This window comes from Camelus dromedarius, chromosome 32 (genome assembly GCF_036321535.1).
Source record: "Camelus dromedarius isolate mCamDro1 chromosome 32, mCamDro1.pat, whole genome shotgun sequence".
Classification (NCBI taxonomy): Eukaryota; Metazoa; Chordata; class Mammalia; order Artiodactyla; family Camelidae; genus Camelus; species Camelus dromedarius.
The window spans coordinates 23367453-23386446 of NC_087467.1; the positions used below are offsets into that span (position 1 = coordinate 23367453).

Below are 18994 nucleotides of genomic sequence, written 5' to 3' on the forward strand. Positions count from 1 at the left end.
CGCCGTCTGCCCGACAGGCAGTGAGACGGGCACCTCAGGGCGCCGCGCCGGGGGCCTCGAAGGACCCCGCGCCGAGAGCCTCGAAGGACCCCGCCTGCCCGCCTCGCGGCCGCGGTTCCAGCCGCCTGCTCCTCCCGACCTCCGCGAGGCCATGTTCGTTCCCTGCGGGGACTCGGCCCCCGACCTCGCGGGGTGCACGCTCCTGATGGTGAGTCCGGCTGTGCGGGCCCCGAGGCCGGCCCGAGGGGAGGGGAGGGGGATCCGGGCGGCTCACCGGGGGCCCCGGGTCTGCGGCCCCGGCTCGCTGCTGCCTGAGGGCCGAACGTGCGGGGACGCGCGAGCGCCCCGCCTGCGTTGTGCGGGTCCTGCGCTTTACGTTCACCCTCGAAAATCTTTTCCCGGCAGCTTTAGAGTCAGGCTCAAGCTACCGAGTCGCTGTCATTAGCCAGAAAACTGCGGACGGGGTGATGCAAGTCCCTTTCTCCGGTAGCTAGCGCACGGCTTTGTCGCTGTTACAGTCGCCGACTGTCGCTCATTGTTTCTGTTAATGCCGTAATGTGACAAGGCTAGGCTCCTGTCTTCGAAGAGTTTGCAGCCTAGTTGGAAACACGTATAAATAAATAATGGCAGTAAGTGCTCTGTTAGAGCTTTGAAAAGAGTACGGAAAGGCCCTAGGTTTTATTGGGAGGGGGAGGGAAACACGGACCTGTTAAGAAAGTGTCATATGTGAAATCTAAAACAGAACAGACTTACAGAGAACAGATTGATGCTTGCCAGCCAAGGTGGTTGAAATAAGTAAAGAGGGCCAAAGGGTACAAACCTCCAGTCAAAAATAAGCCCTGGGATGTAACTCGCAGCGTGGTGACCATAGTTAGTACTGCATTGTATATTTGAAAGTTGGTAAGAGAGCAGCTCTTTAAAGTTCTCATGACAAGGAAAAAAATTGGTAACTGCGTGGTGATGGATGTTCACTAGGCCTGTTGTGATCGTATCACAGTACATACAGATACCAAATCACCATCATGTTGTACATCTGAAATGAATGTTGTATGTCCATTATATCTCGGTTTTTTTTTAAAGGATGATGGTAATAGAAGAATCACTTTTTGACCATTTTCATCATGATAATGCACACAAGAACATGCCAATGAATGCTAAAATTAGCGTGTGATAATGTATTGAGGAAGAAAATTGTACATCATTTCAAAGTATCTCCCTGAAAAATATTTATTAATCACAAAAGAGAAAATGTTTCTGCAAGAGATACCTGGCAGAAAAAAAAAAGAAAAGAAAAAGAAAGGCATTATAGAGAAAGGGATGTTTCATAGTTATTGGTGGTAACCTTGCCAGCTGTCAGTGGAGTCAAGAGGGAAGCCAGAGGGTTGTTATCAGTGGGAGAGAAGGTGGAGACGTGGGTATGTGTATGCATTTGCTTATTAATTTGGAGATAGTTCCTGCTGGTGTTTTAGTGGACAGCTGGAGGGAATCTTGGCCATGGAGCGATGCTGGGAAGTGAGGGGTAGCCAGGGAAAGTGTGCAAAAAGGGAGGGTTTTAGAAGGAAAGAGGTGTGAGAGCCTGTGAATAAGATTGGAGGAAAAGACAGGTGATCCAGGAGAGTGAGGGTCAACCACAGGAGCCGAGTCTTAGTGAAAGGGAAGGAGACTACAGAAGATAACGAGGGATTAGTTCACAAGGGCACGCTCTGAGGGACCCAGAAAAATATAAAGGCCAGGAAAAAAATGGTAATTGCTGGAAGAACACAAAGCAGGAGCTACGTTAGAGAGAGACTCCGGGGATAGACTCACTGACAGTTAGCCATGCGTTAGATGTGGTTGGTAAGGGAGAGGGAGACACTCCCTGGTTCAGGAAATTGGATGGATGACTGTTGCTCTTTTCTGAAATACAAACCAGAGAACAAGTTTGGGCTTGTTTAGTTTTGTCCACGTTGACTGAGTGGCCTATGACGTAACCGTGTAGAGAGAGCCTTTAGGATCTGGAGTTCAGGTAAGTGTTCTGGCTGCAGGTAGAGATTTGGCAGGGGGCTGTTTGAAGTCATGGGAATAGATTGTGTGTGTGTGCGCGCACGTGTGTGCTGCAGCATGAGAAGCAGCTCACCCCAACCTTTAGGCACCAACAAAGCAAACAGAGAGAAGACCAGAGAGCCCTGCTCTCCAGTCCTCACACCTGCAGACCTGCTGCCCCACTGCCGAAGTAGTCTCTTCCCGAGCCTTGGTGTCGCTGCCTCCCTCACCTCTTTCAGGTCCCTAGTTACTGGGCACCTGCAGTGACTCTTTCCTTGATCATCTTATTTAAAATCACAGCCAACCACAAATACACACATGCCCTTACTTAATTTTTCTCCACAGTACTTACCACAGTAGATTTTACTGTTCAGTTTATCACAGCAAACCACTCCCTCACTCAATGGAAGCTCCACAGGGCAGGAACTTTTGTCCTGGTGCCTAGAACAAGGGTTGGCAGGTAGGAGGTATTCAGTACGCATGAAATCACTCATCTCAACAGTGGAGCTCGTGGAAGGGTCAGTGTCTCTGACCTGAGCATCAGCGCTCAGTGCTAGTGCTGTGGTCACTGTCTTCTGCCTGGACTGTTCAAAGTGCTGCTGATGGTGACAACTTCACGTATTTTTTTACTATTTCAGCCAGCAGTGTCTGTTGGAAATGTCGGCCAGCTGGCAATCGATCTGATTATTTCCACGCTGAATATGTGTAAGATTGGTTACTTCTACACCGACTGTCTTGTGCCGATGGTTGGGAACAATCCATATGCGACTGCGGAGGAAAATTCAACCGAGCTCAGTACAAACGCTGAAGGTATGTTGTGTCCTGCTAGAAGGTAGAGCTGTTTTAACCCAGAAATAGGCTCCGCCGGGACTGTTCTGCAGCGCACACTCGGAGCCAGCTTCACGCAGAGTTTACGGCCCAGTCACAGTGTCCCACGCTTACGTGCGTCCTGGCTTCAGTTCTTAGCCTTTCCTAAAAGGCAGCTCTCTTGAGAGATGTGACTGTATTTATATCCTTGGAGAGGATTTGAGATTTCTGGGTTTTTTAAACCTGGAGTTTTTCCCTCTTTTATCCTCAGTTTTATTTTCTGTTCTTGCCGGCATGTGTAATGCGTGAGCATCACTAATACCAGGGAAGGAATTGCCCCGGGCTCGGTCCTGTGTGTTAATGTCATCATGCAGGCCTCGGTGGTCGGCCCACACTGCTGTAGCACCCATAATAATACAGTGCCGTAGGGCTCAGGGAGGCTGAGCTGCCTAATTCTGCCAGTGGGGGCGCGCTTTCCCCGTGCCCTCAGTCCCCAGAATTCCTCACTGGATGTCAGGCGTGACTAGCAGGGCGCACGGTTCACGTCACACTGACTGCCGTGCTCACATGAGGCTGCACCGTGAGAGGGGAGGAGACGCCCTTGATCTGGAAGCACCGGCGCCTCCAGGTACTCGGTGCAGTGGCCTCTCGTCTGCTGGTTCCCTTCTAAGGTAAAAGCCAACAGAGAGAGACACTGGTGGACTGGAAACAAATGAGGAAGCATGTTTTTTGTCAGTCTTATTAGCCATGCCATTAATTTGTGGTAATGAAATGCACTTTAGTAAGAGGACTTTGTTAACACAAGATAATTTTAATTCCTGCCTTAACGGGTAAAGGACTCTAAATGGTGGAAGTACAGTTTATATACTTGGGCTGGTAACAGCCATCACCTGCATGTTCTGGGCATTTACACGCATCAGTTCACTCAATGCTGCTCCTCCCTGGGTGGCTTCGTAGCTCAGGGAACCGCTGCGCAGAGAAGCTAAGGTCATGTGACTGGGGAGGCACCTGACCCCTGAGACCTGCTTCTCAGGCATCTTCACCCTCTGGATGACCCACTGGCTTTCCTCTGGCACAAACTGCAGCAGGTCGATGGCACATAGTCCTTTAATCCACTTAACTGATTGTTTAGATGAGGTATTTTGAAACAGATTATAGACATCACGGCATTCCACCCTAAGTATGTCAGTATGCACCTCGTGTCTTTACATTTCCTTACGTAGCCAAAGTACCATCACGTTTGTCAAAATTAGCAATTTCTTATCTCCGTGTGGCCTCTGCATTTTCAGATTGGTCCAGTTGACCCAAAACTGTCCTTAAAGTTGGTTTGTCCAAAGCCGCACCCACAGTACCTCTGACTGGCGTGCCTTTGCAATCTCTGTTACTATAAGATAGTCTGGTTTTTTCTCCTTCTTCATGAAACTCAATAATTGAAGAAAGAAAAACTGGACACACTGTCCTATAGAATGTCCCATCTTCCACATCTGTCTGATTACTTCCTGTGGTGTCACTTGGTATGTTCCTCTGGTCTCTGTGTTTCTGAAACTGGAGTTAGGATTAAATGCCTGATTATTTAAAAGCTAAATATTTATGTGTTACATTACATCAGAAGAGAAAAGTACTAGGAGACAGGATCTTAACAACAAAAAAGGAACTGGTGGGGCACTGGTGAGAACATGAGTGCTGCTGCTGTGGAAGGTGGTGCAGTTTCTTTTAAAGCTCAGCCGGCCCACCCCCTACAGAACATCCTCTTCCCTCCAGGTTCCTTGCTGCACTGTGCATGTACGTGAGAGGCCTCAGCCCCTCTTCCCCAGTTTTATGCCGTTTCCCTAGTTCCTAAACGTCCTGCTCCAGCCTCCTTTGGCCCGAGCATACCTGGTGGTCACCAGGCTTGTGGGGGCAGCACGGCGCCTGGTCACACCGCAGCATGTCAGCGCAGTGAGACAGAGAGACGTGAGCCATCCAAGGACTGGCCCAAGCCCGGGCTTATCTGTAGTCTCCGTGCAGTAATTAAAGGCGTACTCCTTTGCACATGTGTCCTTGGAGACTGTCCTTGGGTCACTTCAGAGCTGTCCTTCTTGGAGGTGACGTCTTAATCATCCGTAAACTGGGCCCCTTGTAGAATCTGGTGAAAACTGTGGGTTCTTTTCACAGAAAAAATGCACACACAGTTACTCACAGAAAAGTTTCATGTTATTTCCGTTCTTTCAAAAACTCCTAAAGAACAAATGTTCTACTCAGGGATTTTATGGCTCCGCTTTTTATTCTGTCCCCAGTGAGCACTGCTGTTCTCTGAAGAGGGGCGAATCGGAAACCATAGCTGTTGTTCAGAGTGATCGCATTTGTCATAACGCTACGACTTTTCCGGGGACTACTTCTCTGGTTTTCAGTCAAAGAAGATAAAAATTTTTGATACTTTCTTGCAGTTAACTTTTCAAAAATGAATCTATTCCATAGAATAAAGCCCACAGGTGAATTTTGAGGTAACTTTAAAGTGTTTTAACTGAATGATATAGTAGATATGTTCTATATTTTAATTACTGAAAATATTTAGATACAGAACTTCTAAAATGAATGATGAAGCTGAATTACATTTGTATGATGCCTTCATTCTGACTGCTGTGTGGCTTCATTTTCTTCCTGTACTTGTAGTGTATGCGCTGCCTTCAAGGAAACTAGTAGCTCTTCAGTTAAGATCCATTTTTATTAAGGTTAGTATGTCATTTTTGCCTTTTTTTAATTTATTAAAGTAAAATATGAGAAAATATGGAGTCATTAAGATTCAAAAATTATTTCTTTTTTAATATTTGTAAGTTAAGGTCGGATTTGATAAAAAAATAATTTTATAAAATTTTATACTTGTTACCGTTATTTCATGATTATATTAAAAGGAATTGGGACGTATAACTTAGGTCTTCTTTTTCCCAATTCAAGTAGCATTGGTGGAAAAATTTAAGCATATGAATATTACAGGTTTATTCTTTTGTATTACATTTCAAACCCGTGGCATCTACATAAAAATTATGTATATATCAAAATAGAGCCTGGACCCAGGTTCTTTCTTCTTCCACTGCCACCTCTCTGGTCCAGCCACCAGCACCCTGCACCACCCATGCCCCACAAGCAGCCTGTGAGCCCTCACCTCCCAGTCACATCACCTCACTCCTGTCTTCAGACCCTCCAGTGGCTTCCAGCCTCAGAGTGGATTCACTGACCCCATCACGCCTGTCAGGCCCTGTGTCCACATACAGGCCAGCCACCAGACACGTACACCCGTTTAAATTTTGATTCACTAATTAAAAGTAAATAAAACCTAAAATTCAGGCCCTCAATCACAGTAGCCACGTGTGGCGTTCGGTTATCCCCGAGGCTCCGTGGACAGCGCAGTACCTGATCCTCCGTCCGGCCCCTGTGGGTTCACACGGGCTCAGCTCATCCTGCGTCACAGTCCTGGCCCTGGCTTCTCTGCCAGCACGGCTATCCCACTGGACACCTGAATCGTGGGTTTCCTTCAGGCTCTGTAGGTAGCACCTCGTGGAAAGGCCTTCCCTGCCCCCCTTCCTGCCGTCCTACCCTGGGCTGGTTCCCGTCGCGGTTCATCACAGCCTGCATGTCACATGTTGTCACCTGCCTCTCCTAGAGGGGACACTCCCCCAGAGAAGTGAGGGCCCGTCCCTCACTCACAGCCCTGATTCTAGATCACTGCCTTGCATGCAGAGATGCTCTCGAGACATGTTTGCTGGGTGGACTGAGGTCCCACGTGTTCAGGAAGTGTCCCCTTTCCAGAGCCCTCTGCTGTGCCCCACCTTGGCAGCTTGTCCTCTGAGTAGCACCTGGCAGATGGACTCCGCCGTCCGGCTTCCTTCACTCAACACTCTCTTTGTGAGGTTCATCCCTGTTTTGGAAGCAGAGCTCATTCGTTCCTTCTCACCTCCATGGGGGAGTCTGTTGTATAAATAAACCACAGTTTACCCATTGTACTGCTGAGGGAGCATTTGATTTTTTTTTTTTTGTTCAGTTTGAGGTCATCACGAATAGTGCTGTGGTTATTTTAATATTTAATCAGAATCACTCTTCATTTTCCTTAGTTAACAATACTAGACCCGAAGTTGGGCAGTGAGAGGTGCAAACATTTTTACCATGTGCTGCGTGGCTTTGCTGTTGTCTTTCTAAGTGTCAGTGCAAGGTCAGGAATTCACATGGACGGTTCACACACTTCTAAGTGAGATGCTTGATAGCCGGAAAGAGTGACTTCAGATTAGCAGACGTTCACTGAGTGTGACTGCTCTGCCCCAGTGCTGTCCGAGTACCCCGGGCATGTGCTTAATCAGACCTGAGTACCTGAGCCTTACGAGTCTTACAAGAGGGAGGTTCCGCTTCACAACCACAGCACCATCACACACCTAGGAAAGTCGGCGCTCAGTTCTCGCATCCAGCATACTCAGACTTCCCCGCTTGTCCCCCAGGTAGCCTTCAGTTCTGGACCCAGGCCAGGCTCACATGCTGCATTTGGCTGTCATGTCTTTCAGCTGCTATTCCTCTGGGGGAGCTGGCCCCCCACCTCTCTCCTTCACGTACTGGCTCTGTGGAGGGGCCCAGGTCTGGGTTCACTAGTTGCTTCCTCCTGGTCAGACTCGGGGTGGATGTTTCTAGCTAGAACATCTCATCGATTACCATGTGGCGGTTTTTAAACAGCATAGATCACTGAGTGGAGAACTGAGAAATGGGAGTCTAGGCTCCTCGCAATTCGTTTACTTCTCGTGAAGATAAAGTGATGGTCATCGCTTGTCACCTCACCTCCAGTCTGAGGACCGGAAGTGAATCTAAAAGTCACTGCAGTTTCGGCATCTGTAAACTGCACCATCCCGCAAAGCTGGTGAAACACCACGTAGGCGCCTCTCATACTCTGAGGTCTGACTTTCAGATTTTCTTTTTATGCTGTCGTTGGTACACAAAGTATAAATCAAAGCCATTCTGTGAGAAGCTGCTCTCCTGGGTGAAGAGCAGCGGCTGTGCCAAGGTGGTGGTTCTCTCCAGCAGTCACTCCTATCACCGCAACGACCTCCAGCTCCGCAGGTAGGTTTTGCCTCTGGAAAGTCACTTTTGTTATGATTTGTACAGTGTTGTGCTGATTTCTGTATTGAAAAGTTAGTCTTTAAAGCCCTGTACATCCTGTCCTCTCCTCCCTGGCATTTAGAAAGAAGAAGGTAAGAGCAAGTCTGGAGAGGGGAGGGAGGAGAGTCAGGTGGCCCTCGCCGCTCTAGGCTGAGGCCCCAGGGGCTCCAGGGTGAAGACAGGTGGTTTGGATCTGTGCTCTGATGGTCTGGTGCCTGGCAGCGTCGCAGAGCTCAGCTGATGGGGACAGAGGAGGAAGGATACCTAAGGTTTACTGGTAGATCACTTTTGAAAGATTGGATTGGTGTTTCTATTTATTTCCATACATTCTGCCATTTGTATTTGCAGAAATCCAGTTGCCTTCAAGTGTCGCTCCCAGACACGTCAGACTGAATTCCTAAATACAAAACAAAGTATGCAAGGGGTAGAAATAGAAACCGTTTTTTCGCATTAGCATTTGTGCACCTATAAAATCATGATGAATACCAGCCAAGAGTAGCCTTTCAAACTGAGTAGTTTCCGGGGCTCTCGCACCAGGCCTTGTGGCCAGAGACAGGCGGAACTGCGGGAATCAATCTTCAAGCTGGCCCTGTCTTAGCTTAAGTTTTCCTGACTCTGCTAAGTCTCTTCATGCTCCCTTCTAGGTACGCAGAGTGCAAGCTGAACGCGTGTGTATCTTTCTTACATGTTATTCTGCTGAGACGTGTGTTTGCCTGTGCAGCAGAATACATGGAGGACAAGATAATCTGTGTTATTAGACTTAATGTTCGTATCTGTGAGTTTTTCGTGAATTACAAAGTTAATTATGTGATTATTTCTAGTACTCCCTTCAGGTACCTACTCTCACCTTCTATGCAGACAAGTGTTCAAAATAAAATGCAGAGCCTTAACTGGGAAGAAATGGAAAAAACTGCATGCATTCCTGAGATAGACGAGTCTGAGCTTTGTGTCCGTATTCCTGGTGGAGGCATCACAAAAACGCTCTATGACGAAGGGTGAGTTTGCTTGGCTCCCACTTAATTTGAAAATGAAAGTAAGATAATTGGAAGAGTGCGCTGGATTACTTACTGGAACTTTGAAAGTGTCTTTATTAAATAGGTTCTGTATTACATCCAGGAGAAGACAGATCTGGTTATAGAGCTGTCTCCTTGAAAAGCCGTGTTCAACGCTTTAGTGTGTGTGGCCGTCAGGGATCCCAGGACTAACTGTGCAGCCAGCCGTGTGTGTGTCTGTGTGTGTGTGCGCGCGCACGGTAAAATGTACTAACGTTGAAGTAACCATTTTTGTGTCCCAGTAAGTGGCATCCAGTAAAGCACAGTATTGTGTACCCATCACCAGCATCCACTTTCAGAACTTTGTCCTTTTGAATAGATCTTTCTCTTTAAATAACAACTCCCGTTTTATACCTGAAAATCTACTCTCTTCCTGTTAGAACCATCATTTCTTTCACCTTTTGTGTTTTTCCTAATCTCTGACCCATTCGTGGCTTGACTTCTTTTCCTGCCTCACTTACTCCCCAGAGTATAATGCATTATTTCACCTCCTCTCTCACCACAGCCTGGGGCCCTGCCCCTGGTCATTCTCTGCACCTGCCCTGCAAACCAGCTTTGAGTCCTTCTGTTGTCCATCCAGGCCACATCATTTGTCACCTGCATGGCTGTGATACCACAGACTAGGGGGCTGAGACAACAGAAATGTATCCGCTCACAGTTCTGGAGGCTGGAGTCCGAAATAGGGGTGCCTGCACCGCCAGGTTCTGGAGACAGCCTTCTTCTGGCTTGTGGGTGGCCGCCTGCTGGCTGTACCGCCTCATGGCAGAGAGAGGGTCTCCTCTTGCAGGGCCGCCATCCCGCCAGATTAGGGCCCCACTCTTAGGACTTCTGCTGCTGAGTTACCTCCTAAAGGTCCTTCCCAGAGCCCGTCGCCTTGGGGGCTCGGCGTCCACACCAGCGTTCTGGAAGGACGTGGGCCAGCCCACAGCAGCTGCTGCCGCCGAGGCCTCTCCAGCCCCTCCCCTCTGACCTTCGGCAGTGTCGCTGGAATTAGCTTCCTGAAAATCAGACCTGACCACGATGCCCCCCGAGTAAAGGCCCTCCAGCAGTTCTCCGCACCTTGTGCGGACTCTGGTCCGTCTCCTGGGGTGGCCAGCCGGCCCCGGAGCCCTCCCCAGCGCTGCTGGCTCCCTCGGGCTGTCTTCTCTCCCGCTCTCGTCTGCTCTCGCTGGCAGCAGCCTACCCAGCTCCCCAGAGCCGGCCTCGTGGGTCTGGCCCTTCCGCCGGGCGTCCGCCCCCGGCTCTGTGCCTTCACACTGGCTTCCTGCTTCACGATCAGTCTCCTACCTCTGCTTCTGTCAGCAACAACAGAGGAAGTGTTGTAAAAGACATGCTCCTCATAGAACACCTGGGAAATGCGGAATAGTCAAAAGAAGCAATTCTTAATACTCAGTTTTGCCACCCAGAGGGGGTTAAGTGTTTGTTATCTGCGAGACACTGCAGCTCTACCACCTGTAACTTTAATTACAGTTAAGGGTGTTTCTCACAAAGTGGATACTCTTCTTCATCTAACACAGACCTTTTACATGCCTGTAAGGAAACCCATGCTTAGTATCTACCAGGGAAGAGCTATTATAAGGAAATGAAGTGTTACTGGTGTGTCATTTTCCTCTTTTTGTTGGTTACATTGTTTACCCAGACAATGTAGCAGTGTTTAAATTGTCCCTATTTTGAAAAGTTCTTTCTTCCCACCTCCCTGCCCCAACCCTGAAAATGAGTTCTGGTACATCTGCTCTCAAATGTGAAGGAGCAGAAGTTTAGTCTATTATTCTAAAGTAAAAACAAAAACAAAACAAAATAACTACTATATTGCAATTGTGTTACCATTATTTATAAATTACAAACAAATGAGCAGAATCGATCACTTGTATACCTTGCTTTCCAAGATTATATGTAATCTGTGAATTAGCCTTGATAATGGCTGTATCTCATGTGCCAGATTTTAATGCCACAGAAAGTAATTAGGCATTCTCCACCTTCCTTTTTAACTGAGAGGATTGGAAAGTGGCATTAAAACTTACTGTTCTCTGGGTATCGGAGCAGCAGTGGAGGCCACAGCCCTGCACTTGTCAAGCTGGAGCCTTTGAAATGGAGGCACAGCAGGGAGGCTGGCCTCTCCTCCAAAGCTGTCGTGCTGTGAGTGTGCAGGACTGCAGTCTTCTGAAGCTTCACAGCTCACTGAGCTCCCGGGGAGCTGGGAGCCCATGCAGTACTAGAGGACTGTGTGTGGAGATGGCCTAAGTGTGCTGACAGTCCCAGGTCCTGAGACCAGAGACCAGGTGCTGGGAGGAGGCTCCCAGGACACCTGAGGCCTCTGAACCGCATCTCGGATCCGGGCTGAGGAACCCGGCCGCCCTTAGTTCTGGGGCGTGGTCAGTCCTGCACTCCAGCTGTGGGAGCACGTCCTCCTCACAGCTCTGGGTTCTGGGGTGCTAGGAGTGGCTTGTGCTCTTGTTGGCAAGCAGGGAGCTCTTGCGTTGGTGTCTCCATCTCATTACCGGCTTGAGGCCTTCAGAGCAGAACAGGTAGAGGAGACTGTTTCGGGGTCAGGAGGACCTGGGCTGATGTCACACCTCTGCCACTTCTTGAGAGGAACTTGGAGCATGTTAACTGCCTCAGCCGCTCTGTCACCTCGGGGTGGCGGCCGGCACGCGTGCTCACGGCGCTGACCCGGGGCACCATAAGCACTTTGCCCCTGACAGCCTGTGGGCAGGCTCCGCTGTGACCCCTCGCTCACATACGAGTCATCCAGGGGTTCCTTGTCCCCATTATTCCGAACTGATCAGCTGTAAATGGAGACAATTGTAACCTCCTCAAGGGCTGTGGAGGGACTGAGTCATAGAGTCTGCAGGCAGCGCTTTGCGCGTAGTCATCACTCAGCAGGTGGCATCTGTAAGCGGCAACACGTTCTCTCCAGTTTTGCCTTCTGTGTAGACGGCTGGCGACGAGGGTGTTCCTCAGTTGCTCTGCCACGTGCTTCTGGACAGCGCTGCCTGCTGCAGTGGGTTGAGGAGCCCATCAGAAGGGGGGCGGTTTTTCACGCGGCCTGGGTGTGAGGCACCAACGTGCATGCGCCCAGGGTGGGTGCTCCAGGGCTCCTGGTTTTGTCCCCACAAACAGGATACATAAGTGATCTGTGACGTGCCATCTCCACGCCTAAAACCTGGCAGATGACCTGAGCTATAAGAACAGACACGCTGCACCCATCCTGTATCAGAAGAAGGGTACTTAATCGTCCTGTTCGTTTGTTGCAGCTGTTCTAAGGACGTCCCAGTGGCGGTTCTGCTCAAGTTTGTGTCGGAAGGAGACAACATCCCAGATGCACTAGGTCTCGTTGAGTATCTTAATGAGTGGCTGCAGATAATCAAACCATGTGTGAGTTTTCTAAAACTTAACCCTCTGGTTTCTCTATATGTTGATAAACTTGTGTTTTTATACACTGTGTAAGTAGACCAAGTAAGTGAAAGTTTATGTAAATGCACGTATCTTTATGTAAAATTTAGGTTAAATGAAGTTTTGAAAAGAAGGCAGCTAACCAACCTGTTATCACAGCTGTTTTTCATTGAGGCTGATTTGCCAGAAAAGTAAAAATCTTAAGTTCATTGTGTTCCTTCTTCGTGTTATGTTAATTATACTGGGCAGCTTTTTATAGGATAAAAAAAGTGACTTCAGGATTTTTTTTTTAGCAAAAGAGAAGCTGTGTGAACAGTACTGTAGCTACCGGATATGCGCTATAATTGAAATGCTTTTCTCTGCTATAAAATAAGAGTGTTAACGCTCAGGGAAACCAGGCTGTAGGCTGCTTTGTATGGTAGGTGACCGCGCTTTTAATTCATGCTTTTGTGAAGAACAATTGATACAAATCATGCAGGACTGGTTTCTTCTTTGACTGCTGTTTCTTTTGAATTTGATTTTACTCCGCGGACTCCATTCACAGCCTTTGTGGCATATCTTTATTATTTGGAACTTGAGGAAATCTATCTTCAGTTAATAAAAAGACATAGCAATGTATTACTTTGTTTTTCCATTACAGTAAAGCCCAGCTAAGTGTCAGAACCAAAAGGAACAACAACAAAAAGAGTTTTGTAATACACGTCAGAAGATTTAGTGGTCAAGCTGAAGGATGAAAGTATTTTGTTTTCCAGGTGCAGCGCGATGACCCCACAGCGGCTGCCCTGCCGTGGAAAATGCCGAGTTCGTGGCGATTACTCTTTGGCAGTGGTCTCCCCCCTGCGCTCTTTTGATCTGTTTTGTTTTATACCTTATGTCCCAAGACACTTAGTACCAGTACAACTGTTAAACGACTGTACAAAACTTGTGTTCTCTGAGACTGTTAGGAAATCTTTACTTTTCGCAGAATATCTCAAAGTAAAAATAGATTAATAAAAGGTTGTGTTTGCCATGCTTTTCATCATATGCAACAAATGTAAATTTTGTGCAGTAAAATATTTCCTAAGTAATTTTGTCTGAAATGTGTCCTTTTATTTTTTCTATCTCAGACTTCTGTATTCATTTCCTATTTTGGGTATGACAAATTATCACACACTCAGCGGCGTAAGACAAAGCAAATTTACTGCTGTACAGCTCCGGAGGTCGGAAGTCCACAGCGGGTCGCACCGGGCTGACGAAGGTGCTGGCAGGGCCGAGCTTCCTGGCCTGTACAGCTTCTGGAAGCGGCTGCGTCCTTGGGCTCACGGCTCCTTCCTCCGTCCTGAAAGCGGAAGCACAGCATCTTGAAATCTCTCCGGCTTTCACTTACAAGGACCCCGTGACTGCACTGGGCCCACTGCAATGATCCGGAATAATTTCCCCATCTTAAAAGAATTCTAGTGTAAAAGAGAACAAGCACCCATCGGTGAGTGCCTGCTGCACCCCAGGTGCTACCCGTGGCCCACGCACCTGCTCCTGCGCTGGGTCCGCGCCCGGCCTGGGCTTTCCCGTCTCAGTCAAGGAGTGCGTCTGCCTGCATAGCGCTGAGTGATGCCTCCTTGTGGTTCTATGGCCTGTGCCTGCTTCCTTTTTGGAAACTCTTGTGGGGGGTGTTGGCCAGGTGGTGGAATGGGAAGCCTCAGCTCTCATTCTCACAGAGACACCAACTTAGAACAGGGACCAAAACACCGTGTTGAGGACCAGAGACAGGCAAGCGGGAAGCTGAGAACAGCTGCACTGCGGCAGGCAGGAAGAGCTGCGCCGCTGCCCACGGCTGTCCCTCCCCCGGCCAGCGCTCAGAAGGATCCGGAGAAGACGACCCGCCCGCAGCTCTGGAGCTGCAGGAACAGAGGACGTGCTCTGGCTCGTCAGCGTTGGGGGGCTGCCAGGGACCGGCTCCGTCTCCACTGACCTGCAACGTGATGTGGCTGTTACAGTCTAGATGCCCAGGGACCACGGAAAGCAAGGGGGAGCGGGCGTGGCCTGCTGCCACGCCAGAGCATGTGCGGAAGACACCCAGCTCACAGCTTCTCCCTCAGGAGGACAGAGGGATGACTTGTGGGTCCAGCGGTCCAGCTCTGAAGAGGCTGCTGGAGGGACGGGTACCTGTCTCACCTGACGCAGGATGCTGACAGGGAGCCAGCCTCCTGGGGGATTCTGGGGACCACTGAGAACAAGGGACAGGGCACCCCGCTGCAGCAGCACCAAGGGCAGTAGTGCCAGAGCCCCCAGGAGCAGAAGCCTGCAAACCTCGCAAACTGCGTCCTTCGAAAAGTGCTCCAGAGGTCCCCAGGGTCTCCGGCGAGACTGCCTGTGAAGCTCTCCCCTGTAGGAAAAGTGGGAGAGGCACCTGTTTCATCAGATACATAAAACAACACACGAGGCACAGGAATAAAGACAAGTGTGGCCCAATCAAAGGAACAGGGATGCACAGTATCGATGCATCATTACTGCCTCAAGTCCGTCATTTACTCAGACCTCCTTCCCTTTCACCTGCGGCCCTTTCTCTGTCCAGGGACCATGCTGCACTTGGTCACCAGGTCTCCCCAGGGGCTCTGGGCTGGAGGACAAGGGGGAAGCGCCGTCCTCATCACGTTTTGTCCAGAGCGCAAGCCAGCAGCATGACACCCCTGCTGACACGAACCCTGTTCATCTGACTGAAGGCGCAAAGCGTCTCCACTGCGGCATAAACGGCACGCCCCTCCAGGTAGCAGTGACACTGAGCGCGCTGAGCACCAGGCCCAGCAGCCGTGCGACGCCCCCCACCTACTCCTCTCAACAGCCCCACGAAGCAGACACTCCTGTTCCCACTTCCCAGATGAACAGAGAGGAAGAACTTTCCCACAACACACACGTATGTATAGTCGTGCTACAAGGATATAAAATTTACCGTTTTCAACTGCACAGTTCTGTGACATTGAGTAAAAATGCATCAACTCCAAGTCATATTTTTAAATGGAACTTCTGTCATCCAGGGAGAGCAGCTGTGAGGACCTGGAATTCCTGAAGGACGTCTCTGCTTCTGACCTCCTGAAGCCGGTTTCTTCACACGTGAGCAGGTACCCGTTCGATCCTCCCCACACACATGCTCGCCTGAGCGTGTGTGCGGTCTGATGCGCCCACGGACCACGCCTCCCCTTCCCGCAGGGCCCCGCACGTCTTGTTCGGTAAACATTCATCCAACAATTGAAGGAAGGAAGAATACTCCACCAATTCCAAGTGACTTGGCACAGTTCCACCTTAGGGTGCCCGTTTGGGAAGACAGGCAGTCACACCTCAAGTGCAAGCAGTAGAATAAACAATAAACAAGTGGGACATCAAACTAGACGCAGAAGCACCACCTGGCCTGGCAGTCCCACCTCCGGGTGTTTGAAGAGGCGCCTGCCTCCTCGTGCTCACTGAGCACCACTCACAACAGTCAAGATAAGCCGCACGGCCCCCATCGGAGACAAAGACAACGTGGTGTGTGTGCAGTGGACGCTGCTCAGCCACAGAAAGGCAACTGCGCCGTCTGCAGCAACACGGTGGGCACTGAGGCGTTACGCTAAATGCAGTAAATCAGAAAAAGCCAAACACTCTGACAATTTCACTTCTTTGTGGAATCTAAAAAACAAAACACCAAACTCAGAGAAGCAGAGATCAGAAGAGCGGATACCAGGGGTGGGTGGGTGGGCGGGCGAGAGGCACGACCTCCCGTCACCCCAGGTGCTAGCGCGGTGACGGCAGCTCACACTGCTGTCGCGTTTGCAGGAGTTAGGACCACAGGTCCCGGGAGTTCTCAGCACAAGGAACACCTTTCCTTTTTAACCTGTACCTGTGTAAGATACTAGGCTTCACTCTATTCCTGTGACAAGCATTTCCCAGCACAGCTGACCCCTCAGCAACACAGGGGTCACAGGCGCCCCCGTCGAGTAGCAGACGCTCCTCCTTGAACCTGGGCGGCCTTGGTATCCAGGGCTCCACACTCAGGGATTCAACCAGCCACGAGCCACGTGGATCGGCGTACCCACTGCTGAAAGAACCGGCCGGTGCCCCCGTGTGGTCCAACGGTCAGCTGTACGTGCGCTCAAGTCACCACGGCATGCAGCTTCACCCTGTCTGCTGGTCACGTCAACTACTTCTCAACAAAACCAAGACAGAGGACGGGCAGGTGACAGCCAAAAGCATGCTGGGCCTTTGTCTCTAAGACAAAGTCAAAGTTCTCTACTGTGACAAAGAGAACTTTAAGGAGGGCAGCAACTGGGTCTTCACTATAGATCACTGGTGCCCAGCATGCGGGGAAACCTGCGGTGGGGGCCGCGTCGAGGGAAGGTGTGAGCGGAGGGGCAGTGGGAGAGATCTGGTGTGTGGGGTGAGCAGACTGTGCGACTGACTGGACGTGCGGCCCAGGGCCAGGAATGCAGAACGAGCTCCGGGTTTCCACAGAAGCTACCAACCAACCTGGGAAACCCCGGGGGAAGATGAGCTGGGGGTGCAGGTGCGGTGTTCAACAGTGGAGCTGAAGGAACTCATGCAGTGACCACGCATGGCCCAAGACATGCGGTTTCTAACAAACATGACATCTGGCCGGGAGCTGAAGGAGCTGTACGGACCAGCACAGAGGTGTCACAGACCTGGACGAAGACGAGATCCTCCCAGGTTAAGTGTGTCAGCACAGAAATCACGCGCTTCTCGCGGACTCCAATACTCAGTCAGCAAGAGGAGACAGAGTGAAGAGACCACTCACTGGGTGGGAAAACCCCTGTAAACTGTGCATCCCATCAAGGGCTAGTCTCCAAAACACACAGGAGCTCCCACAAGTCAACAAACTAGTCACCCGGTTAAACGGTGAAGGACGTTTCTCGAAAAAGGACATACAGACGGCCAACAGGCATGTGAAAAAACGCTCTCCATCACTAACCATCAGGGAAACAAACGAGAACCACAGTGAGACGCCACCCACACCTCTCAGGATGCTGTTATCAAAAAAGCAGACACGTGCCGGTGAGGACATGGTGCGACTGGGACCCTAACGCGCTGCTGGAGGGGACGCAAGATGGTGCGGCTGCCGTGGAGAACGGTATGGAGGTTCCCTAAGAAGTTAGAGACCACCACCTTATGATCCAGCAATCCTACTCCTGGGCATTTTCCCCAAAAAAGTGAAACCAGGACCTTAAAGAGATGTCTGCACTCCCATGTTCACTGCAGCACTATTCACAGTGGTCAAGACGCGGAAACAACCAGGAAGTCCACTGACAGATGCGTGGATCCAAAAAAGGAAAGTTGCGCCTTCGTACAGCAGAACGCGGTTCAGCCGTAAAAACGCGGGTGAGACGTGAGAGCATGCTAGTCACAGAGCCACATGCTGGCTGATTCCTAGATAAAGTATCTGAAACAGTCTAATCACAGTCACAGAGGGCACCGGCGGTGGCCAGGGGCCACTGGGGATGGGGAGCGGGCAGTCACTCCAGCGGCCGCAGAATTTCAGTTAAGCAAGATGAAAAAACTCTGGAGACCTGCTGGACAACACTGCAGTGACATCAACGATGATGTGAACCACTGAACACTTAAAAACTGAAGGGGGTAGGTCTCACAGGGTGTTCTTACCGTGATAGCAAATAAATGGAAGGAGAGGAGGAGCCAGACAGAAGAACCGAGGCAGGAAAGCCCGGAGAGAATCGCCCCGGGTCTGAGGAGGAGGCCTCAGCGGCGCCCCTGCCGACATCCAGAGTCACACAGGGAGGAAGTGACAAGCACCTTCCGTGCTTGGCTCTGGGAGCGGAGACAGCCTCCCCGGGCGCTCCTGGACTGACTCACCAGGCAGGTACCACGGGCAGCGCTGGGGGCGCGGCGGACAGGCGGCTGAGCGCAGGCGGCTCTCAGAAGAAGCCCGGTTGACGCGACCGAGGGTTATCTCGCTCTACTACCTTGTGATTCAACAAACTTCTCACGCATCTTTAGGAAAGACTGAGTAGGGACTGACAAACCTTGCTTACTCCTAAAATAGACCAAAAGCCTCTGGACAACAAGGCAAAAAGGAACAAAGGCGAGTCATTAACTTTGTAAAAGATGCTAAAGACGTACGCAATAAACGGTGCTATGAAACTTTCGTAGTCGTCGAAGCTGCTCTCCAGTCAGGACGGCGCTCCCGCGACGCAGAGGCTGGAGTGTCTCTGGACAAGAACATCACGATAACCTGACAACGGACTGGATACACACCCCAAGCAGCACCTGGTCGGGAAGTCGCACATGGTCAAGAAGCCGAAAGCCCCAGCCGGGAAGGAGGAGACGCTCGGGGACACTGCAGCGTCCCACACAAGAATGACACTGTGACTTAAAAACTGTACTGAATTGCTGTTCTTATTCAAAATTAATTTAATACCATCACCCATATTAATATTTTTCCAAGTAACAGAAGGGGTATTAGAGCTTTTGTTGCATTCACCTAACCTACATGGATAGACCACTGAGGAGTAACTTTAAAAAAGTCTTGACAAACAAGTGACCAATGTTTGGAACCAACTTCAGTTTAAATGTCAACTGCCAGTTTTAAAAATTTGAGAGCAAACAAACCCTTAAGAAACATTCAC

At 50.0% G+C, this 18994-nt stretch overlaps 1 protein-coding gene and 1 long non-coding RNA gene across 3 annotated transcripts; one reads left to right on the forward strand and one right to left on the reverse strand.

Annotated features, from left to right (window-relative positions):
• Positions 1-55: 55 nt before the first annotated feature.
• On the forward strand, positions 56-13456 carry PSMG2 (proteasome assembly chaperone 2). Of its 2 annotated transcripts, none has more exons than XM_031439250.2 (7): positions 56-208; positions 2661-2832; positions 5482-5540; positions 7754-7905; positions 8766-8939; positions 12251-12371; positions 13142-13456. In XM_031439250.2, the coding sequence occupies exons 1-7, from the start codon at positions 152-154 to the stop codon at positions 13238-13240; spliced, it is 834 nt and encodes a 277-aa protein (XP_031295110.1). In that variant the 5' UTR covers positions 56-151; the 3' UTR covers positions 13241-13456. The 2 variants fall into 2 exon arrangements, with proteins under 2 accessions (XP_031295110.1, XP_010975286.1); XM_010976984.3 differs by having other exon boundaries at positions 7787-7905.
• Positions 13457-13551: 95 nt separating this feature from the next.
• On the reverse strand, positions 13552-16090 carry LOC135319811 (uncharacterized). The gene is made up of 2 exons (XR_010378723.1): positions 13896-16090; positions 13552-13707 (listed from the first exon to the last, which is right to left on the reverse strand). It is a non-coding gene; the product is annotated as an uncharacterized LOC135319811 (long non-coding RNA).
• Positions 16091-18994: the final 2904 nt, after the last annotated feature.

What these genes read in the sequence shown, in the direction of transcription:
- PSMG2 (XM_031439250.2), top strand. Translation starts at nt 152, where the DNA reads ATGTTCGTTCCCTGCGGGGACTCGGCCCCCGACCTCGCGGGGTGCACG. An exon ending in TAAGATCCATTTTTATTAAG is followed by an intron (nt 5,541 to 7,753) that starts GTTAGTATGTCA and finishes TCTGACTTTCAG; the next exon opens with ATTTTCTTTTTATGCTGTCG. An exon ending in TGCAGATAATCAAACCATGT is followed by an intron (nt 12,372 to 13,141) that starts GTGAGTTTTCTA and finishes TTTGTTTTCCAG; the next exon opens with GTGCAGCGCGATGACCCCAC.